This window comes from Prionailurus viverrinus, chromosome B4, assembly GCF_022837055.1.
Source record: "Prionailurus viverrinus isolate Anna chromosome B4, UM_Priviv_1.0, whole genome shotgun sequence".
Lineage (NCBI taxonomy): Eukaryota > Metazoa > Chordata > Mammalia > Carnivora > Felidae > Prionailurus > Prionailurus viverrinus.
In genome coordinates this window covers 135,348,246-135,366,965 of record NC_062567.1, presented here as the reverse complement: position 1 = coordinate 135,366,965, position 18,720 = coordinate 135,348,246, and the positions used below count along the sequence as shown (strand labels likewise).

General features: G+C 58.3%; 1 protein-coding gene across 1 annotated transcript in view; it reads right to left on the bottom strand.

The window, feature by feature from the left end:
* Positions 1-418: 418 nt before the first annotated feature.
* Positions 419-18,720, bottom strand: part of FBLN1 (fibulin 1) — an 82,759-nt gene continuing 64,457 nt past the window's right edge. The window contains exon 17 of the mRNA XM_047866511.1: positions 419-1,217. Within this exon, the coding sequence (XP_047722467.1) occupies positions 1,078-1,217 (140 nt within the window). The 3' untranslated portion in view covers positions 419-1,077. The remainder of the gene's footprint in view (positions 1,218-18,720) is intronic.

Below are 18,720 nucleotides of genomic sequence, written 5' to 3'. Positions count from 1 at the left end.
ACCTCACTGGGCTCTGGGAGCCGTGGATGAGGCACCACGTGCCAAGTGCATGGGGGCGGCGGGGGGGGGGGGGGACTCAGTGCACACTGGTGGCCCCTCTTTCCTGCTGAAGAGAATTGTTATTTCTCCGCAGTGATTTCAAGAAGGGACCAGAATCCCTCAAGCAATTCTATCAGACGCTGGGGCTCCGTGTCTTGCCTAGCAGGCCTGGTCGTGGGGCACAGGGTGGGCTCGAGCCACACTTCTCAGAGGTGGGCGTCGTATCGGAAGGGACACGGGTGGGAAGCTGTTTCAATACGTGCTGGGCCCCACCCCCAGAACCTCCCCAGGAGGCGGGGTCTCTGAGAAGGCCTGAGGGGACATTCCCAGGCACTTGGAGAGCCCTCTTCTTGAAAGACTGTCAGGCACAGGCCATGGGGAGGCTCGCAAAACTGTTTATTTTCCCCCCCTATGATAAGAAAGGACGGATGCAGGTGCCGAGAAAGTCCAGCCATTCCCCTGGTGAACACGCACGGCTCGCACACAAACCTAACAGGCTGTGCCTCTCCCTTTTCTGTTTCAACAGAACCGTAGGGCACCTTCTGAGTGCTCCCCGGGGCATCGTGTTATGCAGCTTCTGGGCAGAACTGGTCATATCTGCTACTCTACCGCAGCCCCATCGTTGGGCGTAAAACACCCGATTGACAAAAAAAAAAAAAAAAAAAGTACCAAACGTCAAATTTCGTACAGTCAGTGCAAGAACTGGTTTTCTCTCGGCATCTGGACTGGCTGCCCCCCGAAAAACGCCCTTCCTTCCTGGGTCCTTCGCAAGGCCCAGCCCACAGGCACAGAAAGGAGCAAACGTTGACCTCTGCATGAAGAAAATAATACTAACAAGCAAGGTTTTCAACAAACAGTTGAGTAATTGGGCTCGCTATTTAAATACCGAAACACAGGAGATGAACTTGTTCATCTGGCCGCAGCTTAATACGTGCGGGCCTGACATTACAAACAAAAACTTAAGAGAGCTCGGCAGGGCGGGCACGGTGGCCGGAGCAAGGACTTGGCCCGGAGGCGTGGCGGCGCCAGGACGGGCCCTCAGAACCAGTACTCGGAGACGAAGATGTGCACGTTGACGACGTTTCGGTGGGACACCACCCCCCCGACCACGTAGTTCATCTCCAGCTTCAGGACGGCATGGAACGGGCCCACGATGGGCCGTACTTGGCGCACGACACCTGGGGAGAGAACGGAAGGCGTCTTAGACCGCGTCGAGCCCCACTCTGAGCCGGACGCTGGAGTCCCCTGCGTGGCATAGGACGGTGAGCTCACCACAGTCATTTTCCTGACGGGGGATTCGAAAGAGCCCAGAAGAGGGCCTGTCGTGGAGCGGGCGCCCAGGACACGACTGTCCCTCCCTGGACCAGGGGAGGGACCACACGAAGGCCATGACTGGAGGCCTCCTCCCCTGCGCCTGGCCACCTCCCTGTCTCCGGGCCCTGCCGGCACCTCCTCGCCTCTGCGGGACGGCCAAAGGCCCGGAGAGAACTCTCCCGCACTCTGGGACGAGACACACGAGGCTAGGGTGGGCGTTAGCCTCGCTGGGCTGCGGAAAGACTGCAGCCCTCTCTGGGCCTCCGATTCCTCAGGGAGCAAATGATACCATGTGACCCCGTGCTTCTGCACCGCGTGATCCGGGCGACCCAGCACAGCGTCTGGCCGAGATGCGCAGGGCGACCTCCCCGCCAGACCGAGGGCTCCCCTCCTCACCTCCCCACGCATTCATGCCTTCTCCCATAGGCACCAGGAGCTGTTCTCAGTGAGACAGAGAAAATAATAGAATCCTGGCTTCAAAGCCGGTGGAGGATCTAAGTAAGTGCAGGGCTGAGAGAAGTCCAGCAGGGGAGAATGGAGGAGGTGAAGTCTGGGGGAGTCAGGGAGGGCTTCTTGGAGGAGGCGTTCCTCCCGACAGACGAAGCAACGCAAGCAAAGTCTGCAGGCTCGTTGAGCCTCAGTCCCTGCAGGGGACTTTCTCCATCCCACCTGTTCTGATGCTAGGACTTGTCCAAGGTCATGTGATAAGGGGGGGGGGTGGCGGCTCCCTGGAAGTACTCTACGGCCACTTCTGTGGCTGATCTGCAGCTGAAGGCCGGGGTGGGAAGCGTGGGCTAGCACCTGCCAGTCACGTGACCCAGAGCAAGCTTGGAGCCTGAAGTTCCACAACCACATGCTGAGAATTCGCCACGGATTGTTTGCGGCATCGACTGCCGATTCCAGGCTGGTTTCTACAAACATCCCTGCCGCCGACTTAGGAAGCACGCACGAGGCAGCGCGGTGAGGCCCCTGGGGCCCACATAGAAGGCTGGAGAAGGCCTCCCGCACCAGCGCTGGCTCCCGGTCAGGAACACCAAGTTCATGCTCAGAAGGGGAATTTGGGAGTGCCATCCCCCCTTTCACTCTCTGGGCTTGTGTTTCAAAAATGAAATGCCCGGCGGCCGGCGTGGGATTCCAGGCTATTCTAAGTAAACAAGGGCTTCAGCTCTGATGGAGAGATATTCTGCAGGCTGTCAGCACCCTTTCTCTGCCCCTGCCCGGTGGTGACATTGTAGCTTTGTCCTGGGTGAACGCCCACGAACATCTTCAGCTCGCTGCTGAAGACGTGGGCTTGTCACCACCCTCCATGTGCCAGCGGCCCCTGATGACCCGGCCACTCCCACCCACCCCTCCCGGGGTACAGAGTCTGGGCCAGCTCAGTGGGGGCTCACAGGTGCTGAGTCAAGCATGCTTCCCTGTCCCCCCCCCAGGCAGTCCAGCACCCGCTGTGCCCTGATCAGTGTCACCTTCTCTTCCCTCCTGGCCTCAGCCCCACAGTGGTGCCCACCAGCCTCAGGGGCCTGGGTTACCTGCGGACGTCACCCGTCCTTGGGGCTGAGGTTAAGACTACACTCCCAGTACTCAGAGTTTCCAGATCTTCAAGGAAGAGGTGAGAGGCTGGGGGAGCCTGAGAACTTTTGTTTTTTTAATGTTCATTTATTTTTGAGAGAAAGACAGTGTGTGAGTGGGGGAGGGGCAGAGAGCGAAGGAGACAGAAAATCCAAAGCAGGCTCCAGGTTCTGAGTTGTCAGCACAGAGCCCGACGCGGGGCTCAAACCCACAAAGCATGAGATCATGACCTGAGCCGGAGTTGGTGCTTAACCGACTGAGCCACCCAGGCATCCTATATTACATAGGTATTATATAATGCCAAATATATAACTACATAATAGGAAATATGTAAATATACTTATTTAAAATATGTTAAAATCTAACATATAAATATTATGTATAAATATATAGTCATATATCTTAAATTTATATAAACTTATACATATCTGTATATCTTATGTTATGTAGATATGTTTATGAATGTTACATAAAACATATAAAATGTGCTTATTACAAATTTATATGTAAACTATAAATATTATCAAATAATGACGCACACACATTTGAACAGCATTAACAGTTCAGACCCACAGAAGTGTCCGGTGTGCCTGTGTGTGCCAAGCGCTGGGCTACGTAAATCTGGAGAGAACATGATGGGCTGTCCTGTGGCTCAGTGCGGGCACAGAGAACAGCAGTTACGGCCCCAGAAGGGTTTGTTAACTTTCCTGGGTCTTAATTTCCTCTTCTGTGAAACACGGATTAAAAATAGCAACCTTCGGGGCTGTGTGAGCGGCTCTGTCAGTTAAGCGGCTGACTCTTGGTTTGATCAGGTCACAGTCTCACAGTTTCATGGGTTTGAGCCCCGCATCGGGCACCACGCTGACGGTGCAGAGCCTGCTCGAGATTCTCTCTCTCCCTCTCTCTCAGCCCCTCCAACACTCACGCTGTCTGTCTCTCTCAAAATAAATAAATAAACTCAAACATAAAAATAGCAACCTTCAAAATCAGAAACAGAACAAGCACGAGCAAACCCTCTACCTCCTCAGAAATGACTCGCGGCGGCAAAACGCATCCCATTTCCAATTTAAATGTGATCTGATTTTCAAAGGACGGCTGAACTCTTGCAGGATGGGAAAAGAGGGCATCCATCCATCCATCCATCCATCCATCCATCCATCCACACACTCATCCATCCATCCACCCACCCATCCATCCACCCACCCACCCATCCATCCACCCATCCTCCATCCATCCATCCATCCATCCATCCATCCATCCACACACTCATCCATCCATCCACCCATCCATCCACCCATCCATCCATCCATCCATCCATCCATCCATCCACACACTCATCCATCCATCCACCCACCCATCCACCCACCCACCCACCCATCCACCCACCCATCCATCCACCCATCCTCCATCCATCCATCCATCCATCCACCCACCATCCATCCACCCATCCTCCATCCATCCATTCATCCATCCATCCATCCATCCACCCACCCATCCATCCACCCATCCTCCATCCATCCATCCATCCATCCACCCATCCATCCACCCATCCTCCATCCATCCATCCATCCATCCATCCATCCATCCACACACTCATCCATCCATCCACCCACCCATCCATCCATCCACCCACGCATCCATCCACCCATCCTCCATCCATCCATCCATCCATCCATCCATCTATCCATCCATCCACACACTCATCCATCCACCCACCATCCATCTGCTCATCCACCCAACAGAGGTCATTCTGCACAGGGCAGGTTTAAGGAAGATTCCACAGACATTACATTGGATTTTGAGAAATAATTACGAGCCTAGAAAGCACGAAGGACATGTGCAAACCCCAAAAGTATGACGGTTCAGGCCAGTTCTGGGAACAGTGTCAGTCCTGGGGAGAGACAGGCAGACGAGGCTGAGGAGGTGGTCAAGGCTGTTCCTGGGACCTCCCACCCCGTCAGTCTTGCAGAACCAGGAATCTGGGGTGCATCCATCTCCTGGCTTCCTCCCCACCACTGTTCCAGAGGAGTGTGCATTCAGAGCCACCACCAGCCCTCCTACTGCAGAGAAACCAGGGAGGGACTAGAGACACACGGTGCCCATCCGTGTCACCACTGAGATCGGAAAGCCTCCACCGGGGCTGGTTCCAGCCATCGACTTGATTCTGCAGGTATGATATTGGCATCTGTCATGTGCCAGGCCCTGGGGACCAGCTGGACTGCTTACGTCCTCTTTCATGAAGCCTCCCTAGCCCTGGGAGTACCCGGTACCCGCTCTCCCTCGGCCGTAACGCCACATCTGCCCACCGCAGTCACAGCCAGCTCCCCTTTCTGGGGCACATCTGCACTTTGTTCTTCTCTGTCCCCGCTGTCCCCAGCACAGGGCCTGGGGCAGGACAGAGCAGGAGCTCCGTCACGATTACTGAGTGGGATAAAGGCAGAGGAAGATGAGACATCAGTCCCTGAGGTCCCCCACAATCTAGCAAGGAAGACGAAACTCCATCCTGAAGGGAAGAGGGGCCACGGAAAACTCTGAGGGACAGTAGCTCATGACCACCCTGGCAGCAAAAGGCAGGCCAAAGGGAGAGGCACGTTTCCGTCTTGCCTCGTACGTCCACCTCACCTGCTGGGGTGTTTACCTCCTCAGCTTTCCAGAGCCCCAGAAAAAAAAAAAGGCCACGGTGCCGAGTTCAACTGTGTTAATCTTCCAAATCCTCGTCCTTGGCATTTCTGCTTCGGCTGTCAGACGTTGCTGGTATTCCTTGGCGTGTCTGTGCCTCCTAAAGATATAATTAAGCCTTTTTTCCCCCCTTTGAAAAATGTAGGCCCCCTCGGGCACTTCACCTTCATGTCTGGTCTCTGCTTTGTAAATTGCAGCTGATGTGCTGGGATCCAGGAGTCCGGCGACGTGAGGCACACGGGTCCGATGGGGGACCTTCGTCACCTCGTGCGGTCTGGGGTCTGCATTCCTGGCCCTTGAAGCCACCGCCCCTCAGCCTCTGCTGCTTAGTTGGCACTTGATTGTCCACCAGGTGTTGGGAAGGATGAAAACCAGCTCTCTGGGTGAGTCCTGTGTCCCTGACACGAGATGCCGGTCTATAAAGACACCTGCCGTCGGCAGCCTTGGGTTCCCCTGCTGGTTCCTCGCTGACCAGCGGCGTGACCTTGTGTAAGTCGCCATCCTTTCTGAAGCTCAGCCTTCAACCCAGAAGCCCTGGGATTCTAACTGACCGAGTGTAATCGCGTGAACAGCACGTCGAAGAGGATTTTAACAAGCAAGGTGATGAATCAAGAGGCTTCTGTGATTATCTCACGTCAGTGGAAGTTAACTGTGCTTTTTAAAAGAGATTCAGGTTAGAAAAGACAGAGGTTAAGAGTCACCTGTTGACGTAGCAAAGAGTGAGAAGCTGTCACTGCTTGAAACCACGTGATAGTCATTTGCTTGCTTGGTGACTATCGGTCTCCCCGCTGCTGTGTGAGTCTGGAGGCCAATGGCACGTCTCTCTTGGCCGTTCTCGTATCTCTGGTTTGTGGGACACTTCGGCCCACTTTGAACCTGACACATAGGTGGCGCTTAACCAACACTTGCTGGATGAATGAATGAATGAATGAATGAACGAACTGAACACCAAAGCATTAAGCACAATCTGTAAGGTTGAAAATGATCACCCAGAAAGGAGACTGTCGGGGGGAACACACAGGAAAGGGGGACAAGCGAGAGCCAGGCTTCACTGTCCGGCCTGGGCAGCTGCCACGCGGAGCCAGAAGCAGGGAGGAAGGCAGAGCGCCGGCCCGTGAGGACGAGGTGCCGGGGCCATGACCCAGGAGCTCAGAGGAGAGCCACGAGGTCTTGCCAAACACAAACGCGACGGCAACGGGGAAGGAGCACATCATCACTCGCGTCTCAGGGAAGTTTCCTTGGTGGAAATAATGATCCCCGCAGACGGGGATTAACAGCACAGACCAAGGGCAAAAAGGAAAACTCGAGAAAATGAAGATATACTGCTGGTACAGACAAAGAGAAAAAACTACCATGTGGGGCGCCTGGCCGGCTCAGTCAGTGGAGCATGAGACTCTTGATCTCAGGGTTACGAGTTCGAGTCCCCACGTTGGGTGTAGAGACAACTTGGAGAAACAAAACAAAACTAGAGCATGGATGGGCTGGGAGAGGGAACAGAGCCGGCCAAGGGGAAGGGAGATGGGGGGATCCCACATGCCCGTGGCTTCTTGGGTCCTCATCATACTGCTGTCGCGAACGGACATCACCTCCCTTCCCCAGGGGGAGGAGAGTGGGCTCTGAGAGCCCAGATGCCCCAGGTCACACGGCTCACAGGTCCGGATGCCTGCCAGCTGGGACTGACCCCAAAGCCCAGCCCTTCCCGTCCCACTGTGTCTCCTCCCCCCTCACGGTGCTGCATGATGTGGAGGAAGCTTCCGGAATGTGCTTTCCCTGGCTGAGTCACACACATAGGGCAAATCTGGCAGAAAGGAATGAACCATGAAGCAGTCACATAAGTAGTCGGCAAGGAAGGAACGGAGCTCCCGCGGCCCTGACTTCTCGCCCCGAGAAACACCCAGGCAGGTGCTTGCGAGGAAGGGGGACAGGTGTCTGGGCTCCATATTTAAAATGCCAAATGGCAGGGAGCCTGGGTGGCTCAGTTGGTTAAGCACCTGACTTCGGCGCAGGTCACGATCTCACGGTTTGTGAGTTCGAGCCCCGCGTCGGGCTCTGTGCTGACAGCTCGGAGCCTGGAGTCTGCTTCAGTTTCTGCGTCTCCCTCTCTCTCTACCCCTCCCCTGCTCACTCTCTGTCTCTCTGTCTCTCTCTCTCAAAAATAAATAAACATTGAAAAAAATTAAAATACCAAATGGCTCCCAACATGTCTCAGCAGAACTCACCGTCCGTATTTCTTGATCGTTATAAATGTGCCCCCGCCACAGGCCTCCCGTGAGCTAAGGCAGCTCCCCAGAGATCTGGAAAGAAATGCCGCTCTGCATAGACCTGCCTTCCCCCTCGATGCGGAAGCTGACGTCTCTGCAGCGCTTGCCAATGTGCTCGCGAAGCCCATTCCCATCTACCCTCTCGTCCTCCTGTGTCAGCCTCGTTCGTCCTGGAGGAGAACACGGGCTCAGCGCGGTGAAGTGAGTCAGGTCTGGGCATCGGGGAGCCAGCCCTGGGCCACCGCCCCTTCCACCGAGCTGCGTGGCCCACCGGAGGAAGAGAAGGCCTGGTGCTTTTCTGGAAGGGATTGGCCATCTGATGTACTGACTTGCACCGACTTGGCCAAAAGTGTGCCCTTGAAGGGAGGGATGGGCAATCCTTTCCTGCCCCTCCCACCTGCCTGCTGGGGTCCTGCTGCCCCAGACCCAAGCTCGCCAGCCGCTCGGATCTCCCCAGATGCCCCCCCGCCCCCAAATCCACCGGCCTCCTCCAGCCTCCAGAGAACGCGAGACTGGAGGTCAACAGGCGCCTGGCTTCCAACCCTGACGCGCCATCGCTAGGCAGGCGGACAAAGCCCATCCACGGGAGTTTCCAGACCCTCCTGTCTGCTCCAGCCGCAGCCCCACCCTACCTCAGGCCGGGCCTGACCTTCCAACACCTTCCTCCTCACCCCCAATGCACTCCCCGGCTGAGGCCACAGCCGGCCTCCTAGAACGCAAGTTCTGGGGTCGTGCGAGGCCCTGGCACACATCACATCCCACCCACCCCAGCCCCTGGCTCCCAGCGGGGGTGGAGCATACACCTTGATCAGGCCCCCACGCCCTGTCCGGCCTGATTTCTTGGCGCTCTCTGCTCCGGCCACGCCGAGCCCCTCGCAGTCCCCCCAGGATGACCAAAGGCTATGGAAGGGGCAGGGTGCACACAAGTCTTGCCGACGTGACTTAGCATTAAAGACCCGGGGACCCCAGACACAGACAAGTTCTGCCCTCCACTTTCCAGAGGGTAATACAGCACCACCCTCCTCCTTCAGAGGCAGCCAAGGCCCCGAGGAATTCGAACGCCAGCCGGGTGGGCACCTGCTGGGTACAGAACCCCAGGCCCCAGCAGCTGGCCGCGGCGCGTGCCCTCTCTTCTTTATTCCTTCGGCAAGCACGGAGCCCCGGCTCTGGGCAGGCAGCGCGCCCGGTGCCGCGGTTACGAACACCGACCGGCGCTGGTGTGGGTCCTCGCGGAGCTCCGGGCCCCCCGCCGAAGTCAGACACAGAGGGTGGGGTGGCGAGGCTGGGAAAGTAAGCAAAGAGGCTCCGGGAGAAGTGCTCACCCCAGACCGGGCCCCGGGAGCTCGTGGAAGCTTCACCCGAGGGAGTCAGTCTCGGCTGGACGTTGAAGGACCGGCCGGCCCGCCCAGAAGAGCTGGGGGTGGGGGGTGCTCAGACATGTGGAGGCAGAGGAATTTCAGGGCTGGGGCTGGACCTCAAAGAGCAGGGCTTTGCCCGGCCCGAGGTCACACAGGAAGGTCACGGCCCAGGAGCCCCACGTGGAGTCCCAACACCCCGCGTGCCCCCCTGAGTCCGTGCCTCCGTTTCCTCATCCGGAGATGCAGCAAGTCTCCTAGAGGTTCTGCAAGTAGCATCTGGAACGTGCCGGACGAGGGAGGGTCACAGCTATGGGTCTGATGGCAGCGATGACCAGGACGCCACTTGGGGGTCCCCGGTCTCGGCCACGGAGCGGACGTTCCTCGCAGGGCCCTTCTGGAAACACCCGACATCAAGGCTGCAGGCAACGCTCTTCGCGATCACGGGTGATGGGGGGGTGTCTGCGTCCTGTGCGTATTTATGGCTGTCAGCCGAGGCTTCGGAAGATGCGGGTCGTCCCCACACTTTCCTTCGGACGTCGCACAACATGCCTCTGTGGCTGTTTGGCTTCGTTCTTGCTTTTGCTTTAAAACGGGGAATATTTACGAACACGCCCGGTGATATCAAAGACTTCCCCCCCCAAAGGCGCACGGCGGCAGCGGGAGGAGAGAGTCGCAAGTCATCCTGGCTGGACACAGACGGTCCCCGGGAGAACCTCGGGGGACACGAAGGGGCGGCTCTGGGCTCGCTCTAACCCCGTGGTGACGCTGGAAGCGGGCAGGTCTGTGTGGTCCTGCAGCCTGCCGGGCCCGGGGGGCCTCCTCGCGCATGCGGGGGTGTGCGCATGTGCGCGTGTGATGGAGCGGGCCTTGCACAGATGAGCCCCTGCCTCGTGGAGTTCACGTCCAGCCAGGCGAGAACCCACGAGGCCATGACCGCCGCGTGCCCGCCGCAAGCACGGGCACTTCTCTGCTCCCATTCACAGCAGACGATCTTCTAGATTTTCTAGAAGGAGCCTCCGGCGCTCCTGCCCCGAGTGTCTCCCTTCCACTGTGTCCACGGGGAGGGCGTGGCCGAGGTCACCAGGGGCCTGGGTGTAACCAAATCCAGTGGGTGCACCCGTCCTTCTGCAAACGCCCTTCCCTCTCCCGGGACATCAGGGCTCCAGGCTCGCCTGCCATCCCCCACCTTGAGCGTGAGGGCTGTGGCGCCCCGTCCTGGCGGCTTCTGTGTCCACACTCGCTCCCACGGCGAGCTCGCAGGGTCTCGGGGCTCCGGCCACCATCCACACGCTAACGTCTCCCAGGCTCATCGATTACCACTTCTCACTGCCTCGGGGCTGTGGCGCCTCGATCCCCAGGTTCTGAGCGAACTCCTGGCCTCCTCCAAGCTGCCACGTCACGGCCTTCCCGTCTCGGCAGACGGCAACACCGATCTCCTCTCTTCGGGGCCAAAATCTGTGGGGTTATCCACCCACACCCAACGGGTGAGCAAAACGTGGCACTCCCTTCCAATTTCGCCCCGAATCTGTCTCCCTCTCACGCCTTCTGCTGGACCCACGTGGCCGAAGCCACTGCTGCCTCAGTCCAGGCTGCTGTGAGAGTCCCGGCTCCACACCCAGAGGGAGACTTTAAGGCGTTAGGTCACCTCACTCTTCACCTTGAGACCCTCACGTGGCTCCCAGCTCACCCAGTGCAAAAGCCAGAGGCCTCACAACAGCCTCAAGACCCTGCCCCACCAGCCACCAGCTCCTGCCTTGGCTCAGCCACACTGGTCTCCTTGCTGTGGCTCAAACACACCAGGCTCACCTCTGCCCCAGGGACTTTGCACGTGCTGTTCCCTCCGCCTCAGGGACTTTGCATATGCTCTCTTCCTCACATCTCTGTGTGGCTCTTTGCCTCAGCTCCTTGGGGTGTTAGACGACTGTCTCCACCAGATTTAAAGTGGCTCCTCCCCTCCACACCCCACCCGCCCCTCCTCCCCTCCAGAACCTCTGTGTAGCCCTCACCACCCGCTGACTGTGAACGTATTCTGCTTGTTTCTCTCTGCGCCTCCCCTCTGGAATAAAATGAGTTTCTCGCAAGGATTCACGTCTGTCCGTCTGTCTTGGTCACTGCCGTGTCCCCTGGACTAGGACCTACCCCCACAGGACACAGACATTATTTGCTGGAAGAAGGGATATGAGAACAGTCCCAAAGGGCCCATCCAGGGTGCTGTGGGGGTGCGGGGCGGAGTAGCTCAGTACTCTGCCTGCAGGGGTGCGGAGGGCGTGCAAGAGGCGATGACCCTGCCCTGGGCTCTGAGGGATGGGTAGGAGTTTACCCAGAGGAGAAACAGCTGAACGTCATGGCTGAAGTCTGGAAGAAGGGAGAGGCCACGGAGTGTCTGGGGTCTGAGGCCTGGGCTGGTGTGGCTTGCGCACAGTGGAGGGAGGGGAAGGGAGGGGAAGGGACAAGAGTGCTGAGCGCCGAGGAGGACAAGGACAGGCCTAGACTGAGGACGTCTCTCCAGCCGGGGAGGAGGGGTTTAAAAGCCGGCAGTCCCAGCCACAACTGGCCGTGGGCGTCCCTGGCTCCCGGCTTTCAGAGCCAAGTGGTTAGAGCACCTTTTGCTTAGAGAAGAGGACACTTGACCAGGCTCAGCGGGTGCCCGTGGGACCGTGCAGCCAGGTACAGGTGGAGGCCGTCTGTCACAAGCAGCCCCATGTGACACACGGTCCAGGTGCGGGTGGGGTCGTGAGGCCGGACGAGGCTCGCGAGGACAGCATCTCGGGGTCCCGGGACCCACAGCTGGCCTTCTCAGGAAGTCACAAGGGGGTCCTCCGTCCCCACACTGTCCCTGCCCTCAGTCCACCAGCCCCAGTCCTGGCCGATCGCTGGAATCCCGCCCTGCACCAGGCGCCGGGCTGGGCCCTCTGGGTGACCCGGGGTTCACGGACGAACGTACTTCCCACCTCTCGCCCCTCTCTGCACCCTCTGTGACACCGTGACACCGCTGTGACCCTGCTGCCTTCCACCTGCTCTGCGTGTCTGGACAGCAGTGACCTGAGGCCTTGGTCCGTGGGGACCAAGCAGGCGCGGGGGCGGGAACTCACAGACGCCCCCAGGCCGGCGAGTCTCCGGGCACCTTGGCCCACCAGCAGGGCCAGTGTCTTGAGTTTTGTCTCCTTCCACCCTCCTGCCGGGGCCGGGACAGTCCCACCCACGGCGGCCCCACCGCGCAGGAACACAGAGCTGTCCGGCCCACCAAGCTCTCAAGCCGCATCACCAGCTGAGACCCACCACGAAGCCTGTCCGGGGGCTCAGACGCGAGGCTCCGTGTGGCTTCTCTTGTGTCGTCCTCTCCACCACGCTGTCCCCTCCCTCCCCGAGGTGGCCGCGGAGGGGGCCGCTCGTGTGGGCGGCAACCTTTGACTTTCCCCGGCCGAGTCCTGGGCTGCTGGCTTGGGTTTGGTCCAGAAAGCTGAGCTGGGGGGTGGAATGGGGAGGTCCCTCCTGGGGCGGAGGCCCTGAGTGCAGGACAAATGCCCAGCATGCCACTTGGGGCCACTGAGGCAGCCCGGGCAGGAACAGGGCGGTGTCCTGCTGTTCCCCGTGGCCCCTGCGTGCCTCGCTCGGGTGGACTAAAAGCGCTGAGCCCCAGTGAGCCCTCTGGGGGCCCGGCGTGAGCCTGGGGGAGCTCCGGGGGGCATCATCAGCTGTGTGATGGGGCGCCTCTGAGAGTCTGTGCCTGTGAAATTGGGGGTTGAGAGCCCCCAATCCAGCTGCCCTTTCATATGGTTACGCGGTCAGGCATAGCGCTGGGCCCGGTGCCTTCACCCCATCTCTGCTCCACAGGATCCCAGCACAGGGGACACAAGAAATGTCTGTGCCTCTCAACTCCATCCAGTCCCCTCCGAGGGACCCCCTCCCCTCCACCTCCTACTTCCCTCAGTGAGGCCTCCAGCCTCAGGGTGAAGTCAGGCCGCAGCCCATCCCGGGCCCAGAGGCGGCTGGGCCATCACCCTGGGAAACAAGCTGGCTGCTAGCCAGGGTGTGGCCCTGGGGTGACGGGCGGGCTGTGCCTCCGGGAGAAGAGAGAGCGCCTAATCCCTGGGATTTGCCGTGAAAGCCGGGACCCGGCCAATCACTCGTCACCCGGCAGGGACAGCCTCGCTGTTGTTTTCAGATGGAATTTCTGAATCTGCTCCGTAATGTGTACTGATCCCGGGCCAAGCGTTCTGAATCAGGCGGCTGGACGGGGTCAGCAGCACATGTTTAACCCCTTAGGGGGTAATGATTTTAACGAGGTGATCTGGGCCCTTGCTGGCTGGGACAAGAGATGGTGACCTGAAGCCAGATGGCTGGGTAAGCAAGCGCTTTGCTCTGAGAGAGGCCCGGCCTGGCGGTGGGGGGTTGGGGGAAGGGAGGGCAGGGGTGCCATGAGGTTGGTATCTTTGCTCACAAGCTCTTATATCAGGGCAGCTGATGTCGTGCACTGCACACGAAAGAGGCTGCAAACGGTACCCCCGTAGGGTTTTGCAGTGCGCAACACATTCAGCTGGACGTGGCAGCCGGGCCACACCCCATTTCTGTCTCCCTCTGAGACAATAACAGGTACGGAGCCTACAGGAGCTCAGACGGCAGGATGCTAGGGAAGCTAAGGGACAGCTTCATGAAAGCAGGCTCTGTAGCTTGGGTGCAAATTTGTAGCACAGCACCCAGCCCAGGGCCCGGCCCAGGATGTTGTGCTGAACGAGCAAGATGATTGAGGGGTGACAGAACCCGGAAGGCATGGCCTCCACCATCCTGCTCCTGGCGGGCCTGCCTCGCCCGCGGAGGCCACCACGCGTGCTGATTCCATAAGCCCCGGGCAGCCGGAGCTGCTGTGGGGTGAACAGTCTTCGCCCTGTCCCAAGTGCCTCCCTCTGGACTGTCGTCCCGTCGGGGGGCACAAGCTCTCTCCTGCTCCAGCTCTAGGTGGCTGCCTCGCAGGGGCTCATTTATCCCCTAACAGCCCACCCCGCTGTGTTCAACTCCGCTCCTACAAGGCGGTCGCTGACCCGGCCACGAAAGTGTTGTGGCAATGTCGCCGAGATGCAAACTGAGGCTCAGAGAGGTTCTGTGACCTGCCTGAGGTCGCACAGCTGTAAAGAGAGAACCGAGAAGCAAGCCCAGAATGACTTACCCCAAGCTCAGTGCTCCGACTGTGCTCACAGAGCCTCAATCCTGTCTTGCCCCCAAAAGGGCCACCCCAGCTACTGGTATTTTTCAAATGGCAAACTTGAGGGGCGCCTGGGGGGCTCAGTCGGTTCAGTGTCTGACTTGGGCTCAGGTCACGATCTCGCGGTTCATGAGTTCGGGCCCCGCGTCCGGCTCTGTGCTGACAGCTCGGAGCCCGGAGCCTGCTTCAGATTCTGTGTCTCCCTCTCTCTGCCCCTCCCCTGCTTACGCTCTGTCTCTCTGTCTGTCTGTCTCTCTCTCTCTCTCAAAAATAAACATAAAAAACATTCAAATGGTAAACTTGAAATAAGAGTAATAATCCTTATACACTCACAAATGAAATTTAGAATGCTATTTCAGAATGAAAATGTTCTTAGTTTCCTTTAAGAGGGGTACCGTAGGAGGGTGTCGGCACCCCCGTCAACGCACATCACGCTTCAGCACAGACAACGTAGGAAGCGGGGACTGTCAACTCCTTTCCACGGAGAGGGATCCGCTGCCATTGGGATGGGCTTTCTGCACACCCATTGTGCACCAGGCACTGCTGGGGGCTTTCACATAATTGTCTGATCTGATTGCATTAATGGGCGTCTATAATTAGGGCACATCCCTTCCAAACCTGACTTAGGTAACCATCTCTAGGGTGAGTGGGACCGTCACGTGACCCTCCATTCATTCAGATTTTACCAAGCAGCGGCGGTGCCAGGAGCCGGAACAGGAACGCGTTTCAGTTTCTCGGGGGCCCCAGGGGTGCCAGAGCCTCCCACGGGGCTCGGGGGCTCGGGGCAAACCAAGAACAGAGCTGGCACCTTGCGGACCTGCTCACCAGCTGCGGCTCTGACTGGCTGGCTACAGGACCCCGGGGCGGCCTTCTGTCATTTCTTCTCTGAACAGTGATGCCCACCTGGGGGGGGGGGCGTCCCACGAGGCGGCACAGGGAGCGTTCTCGAGTGAGGAGGACGCTCAAGGGCGTGGAGCTTGTAAAAGGGCTCCGTGCCCCCCGCCCCCAGCCTCGCTTCTCGCCCTGGCTGTGCATCCTCGATGCTCTGGGAGCACCAAGCTCAGAGTGGTGGCTTCCCACCCCGCCTCCTGTCATGCTGCCCCCGGGGCCAAGAACGCCTCTCTGCCTGGCTTGCTCCTACTCAGCTGTCAAGACCCGACACTTATGTTACCTCTTCCAGGAAGCTTCCCTTGACTGCTCCGTGAGGCCAGTGGGTTTGGCCTCTCCTCTGTGTGCCCAGCACGTTCCACACAGCCCCGGGAGGGTCCAGTTTGGTGTCCGTCCCCCTCTCCGGGCTGGGAGCTCCCAGAGAGCGCAGGAAGAGCACCTCTCAACTATCTTAGCCTCCAAGAGCCGACCCAGGGTCTGGCCGCAGGAGGCCTCCGCATGTTTCTGGAACCACGGGGAAGGTGAGGTGATGGGGCCACGGAGTGTAGGCAGGACCTCCAGACACACAGCACTCAGTAGGAAGCATGTGATGCATGTGCGTGCGGTTACTGGAGCCCAAACCTGCGCTTGGTGCCGTGTGGTGGCAGGTCCCTGGGTCAGTGAAGAGTGTCGTTATTCCAAACCCCGGAACTCAGGGAGGTAACCGTTGAGAGTTGCCGCCCTGTAGGCAAGTTAGGGCGAAGGGCTGAGCGACGCTTGGGCGGAGACACTCCAGGATTCGTGTAGTGCTTGTCTTGAAGCCTCAAGGCCACCCTTCATGAGTAAAGACCGCCCCCCCCCCCTTCAAACTTAGGTGGTCAAGATGTCCACGGGGCACCTGGGTGGCTCAGTAGGTTAAGCATCCGACTCGACTTCAGCTTGGGTCATGATCGCACGGTTCGTGGGTTGGAGCCCCGCGTCCCTGGGCTGACAGTGCAGAGCCTGCTTGGGATTCTCTCTCTCTCTCTCTCTCTCTCTCTCTCTCTCTCTCTCTCTCTGTCTCTCTCTGCCCCCCCGCCCTGCTCTCTCTCTCAAAAGAAATAAACATTAAAAAAAAAAAAAAAGGTTCGAAACACCAGCATGCTGAGTAAGGGAACGGGGCCTGGGCTACCCTTCTCGTGTTTCTCACCCGGTCACGGCCAAGCCCACCCCAGGCACCACCTCCTCCCGGCAGCATGGGCTGATGTGCCCAGGCAGGGGGACTGGGCTCTGCACCCACAGCACCTCCCACCGTGCTCTCCTGTCGCTCTCTGGGGAGTCAGCCTCCCTAGAGGCAGACACTGCATGTTCCCCGCTCAGCGCATAGTAGGTGCTCAAGAAGCATGGCAGAGCGGGCAAGCCGGTTAACTGAGCGGTCCTGGTGCCCTCCACGCCCACGGGCCTCCCCAAGCCCGGCCAGCGGGGAGCGAAGTGACGGCGACCAACATTAGATTCCTGCAGATCTCCACCATTTAACCATGGGAGCGGCCTGCATCTGAAGCGACAGTTCATACCTGCGTGAAACTGATCTGAGACGTAGTTTATGGCCAGGGTCTCTGAGGCCATAACACAGGGGCGGTCACAGTTCGAGCCAAAAGGTTCGTGGAAATCTCATGAGGCCCAACGCCATGGGTACCGCGGGCACTGATTTGTTCTGTGTCCGTGCTCGTTTTAGTAAAATTATAGCCTTCCCGTTAATTACGCACAGACTGAAAAACAAAACTCTCTACTCCATCGGGGAAGGACAGTTAGCAAACCCGCCTCTTGTATTTCAGTTTATTTTGGGGGGGGGGTTGGAGCTAACTACCCAGTAGTTTTAGGGCTGTTCTTATTTTAATTAACATTATTAATTATAAAGGGTGCCCACGAATGCAGTCAAATTTTAGGAATCCCACCTCACACACCAGGGGCCAGTGTAGAGGACCCCATTAAAATCAGGAAACGTGAGGGGCGCCTGGGTGGTTCAGTGGGTTAAGCATCTGACTTGATTTAGGCTCAGGTCACGATCTCACGGTTAATGGGTTCAAGCCCCGTGTCAGGCTCTGTACTGACAGCGTGGAACCTGCTTGGGAACCTCTCTCCCTCTCTCTCTGCCCCAGCCCTACTCTCTCTCCCTCAAAATAAACTTAAAAAAAAAAAAAGCCGCCAGGAAACGTGAGATGTACCACCCAAAGTGGACTGTGTGGAATCACACCTCCACCACAGGCTGGGGGCCCTTTCTTGCCAGGGAGGGGTGAGGGTTTCAGGAAGCTGTTTCCCCGTGGAGCCTGTGTGTGAGCTGGGGTGGTCTTCTCAGCGTGGCCTCGGGTAAATACGTGATCACCCACTGTATGTCACTGCCTGGTGGGGAACCCTCAAGTCCACGAAACGGCTATGTGGCAGCAAAAAGCTGCCAAGACCCCGTCAGTTTACCCACTGGCCAAGGATCAGGCCAGCTGCACGCAAAATTAAAAGGCAGCTCTAAAAGGCAACTCAAGGGGCGCCTGGGTGGCTCGGGCAGTTAAGCTTCCGACTTCGGCTCAGGTCATGATCTCGCGGTCCGTGGGTTCGAGCCCCGCGTCGGGCTCTGCGCTGACAGCTCGGAGCCCGGAGCCTGCTTCCGATCCTGTGTCTCCCTCTCTCTCTGACCCTCCCCTGTTCGTGCTCTGTCTCTCTCTCTGTCTCTCTCTCTCTCTCTCTCAAAAATAAATTTAAAAAAAACATTTAAAAATGTTTAAAAAGCAACTCCAGCCTAGTGCTGTCTATAGCTCCCCCTTGGCTCTGGGGAGGCTTCCATGAGTCCCTCCCCCCATCATAGCCCCCATTCCGGAGCCGTCGCCTGAAGGACCCCTTCCCCACGCAGCCCCCGACTGCAGCCAGTAGCCTGCACGGCGAACCATGAACCCGGGGCCGGATGAGGAAGGCTTTTGTAGTGGCCCGAGAATACCTCAGGCATTAATAGGGCATTTTTGCACAGGCAGAAAATGCATTTTTCATTTTTCACTGACAGCTGGTTAAGGAGGAATGCCACAGGACGGCTGCTTGGGCTTCCACAGACAGCAGGAGCCGCCTTTATCCCCGCTAAGAACGGGCTTTTAAGGGATACGTTAGGGGAAGGCCTGGCCCTTTTAGGTTCTGGGTGGACTCAGGGCACTTTCTTCTGTTATTCGGGGGAAGAATGACTCAGTGGCTTCAGCGTCCTGGCGGTCTGTACCCTTGTTATTTCTCTGGGACCCAAATTCTCAGTCACTTTGCCCAAGTCAGCCCGGGCCATCAGTGGGCTCCAGCTCCGGGTGTTCAGGGAGCACCGGGCTCCAGGCCCGCTCTGCCTCCAGCGCCCCTCACCCATGAATGGCGACAGTCCCGCCAGGTCACGGGGCTGTGGCCGGGGAGGAAACACCTGCCCCTGGGACTC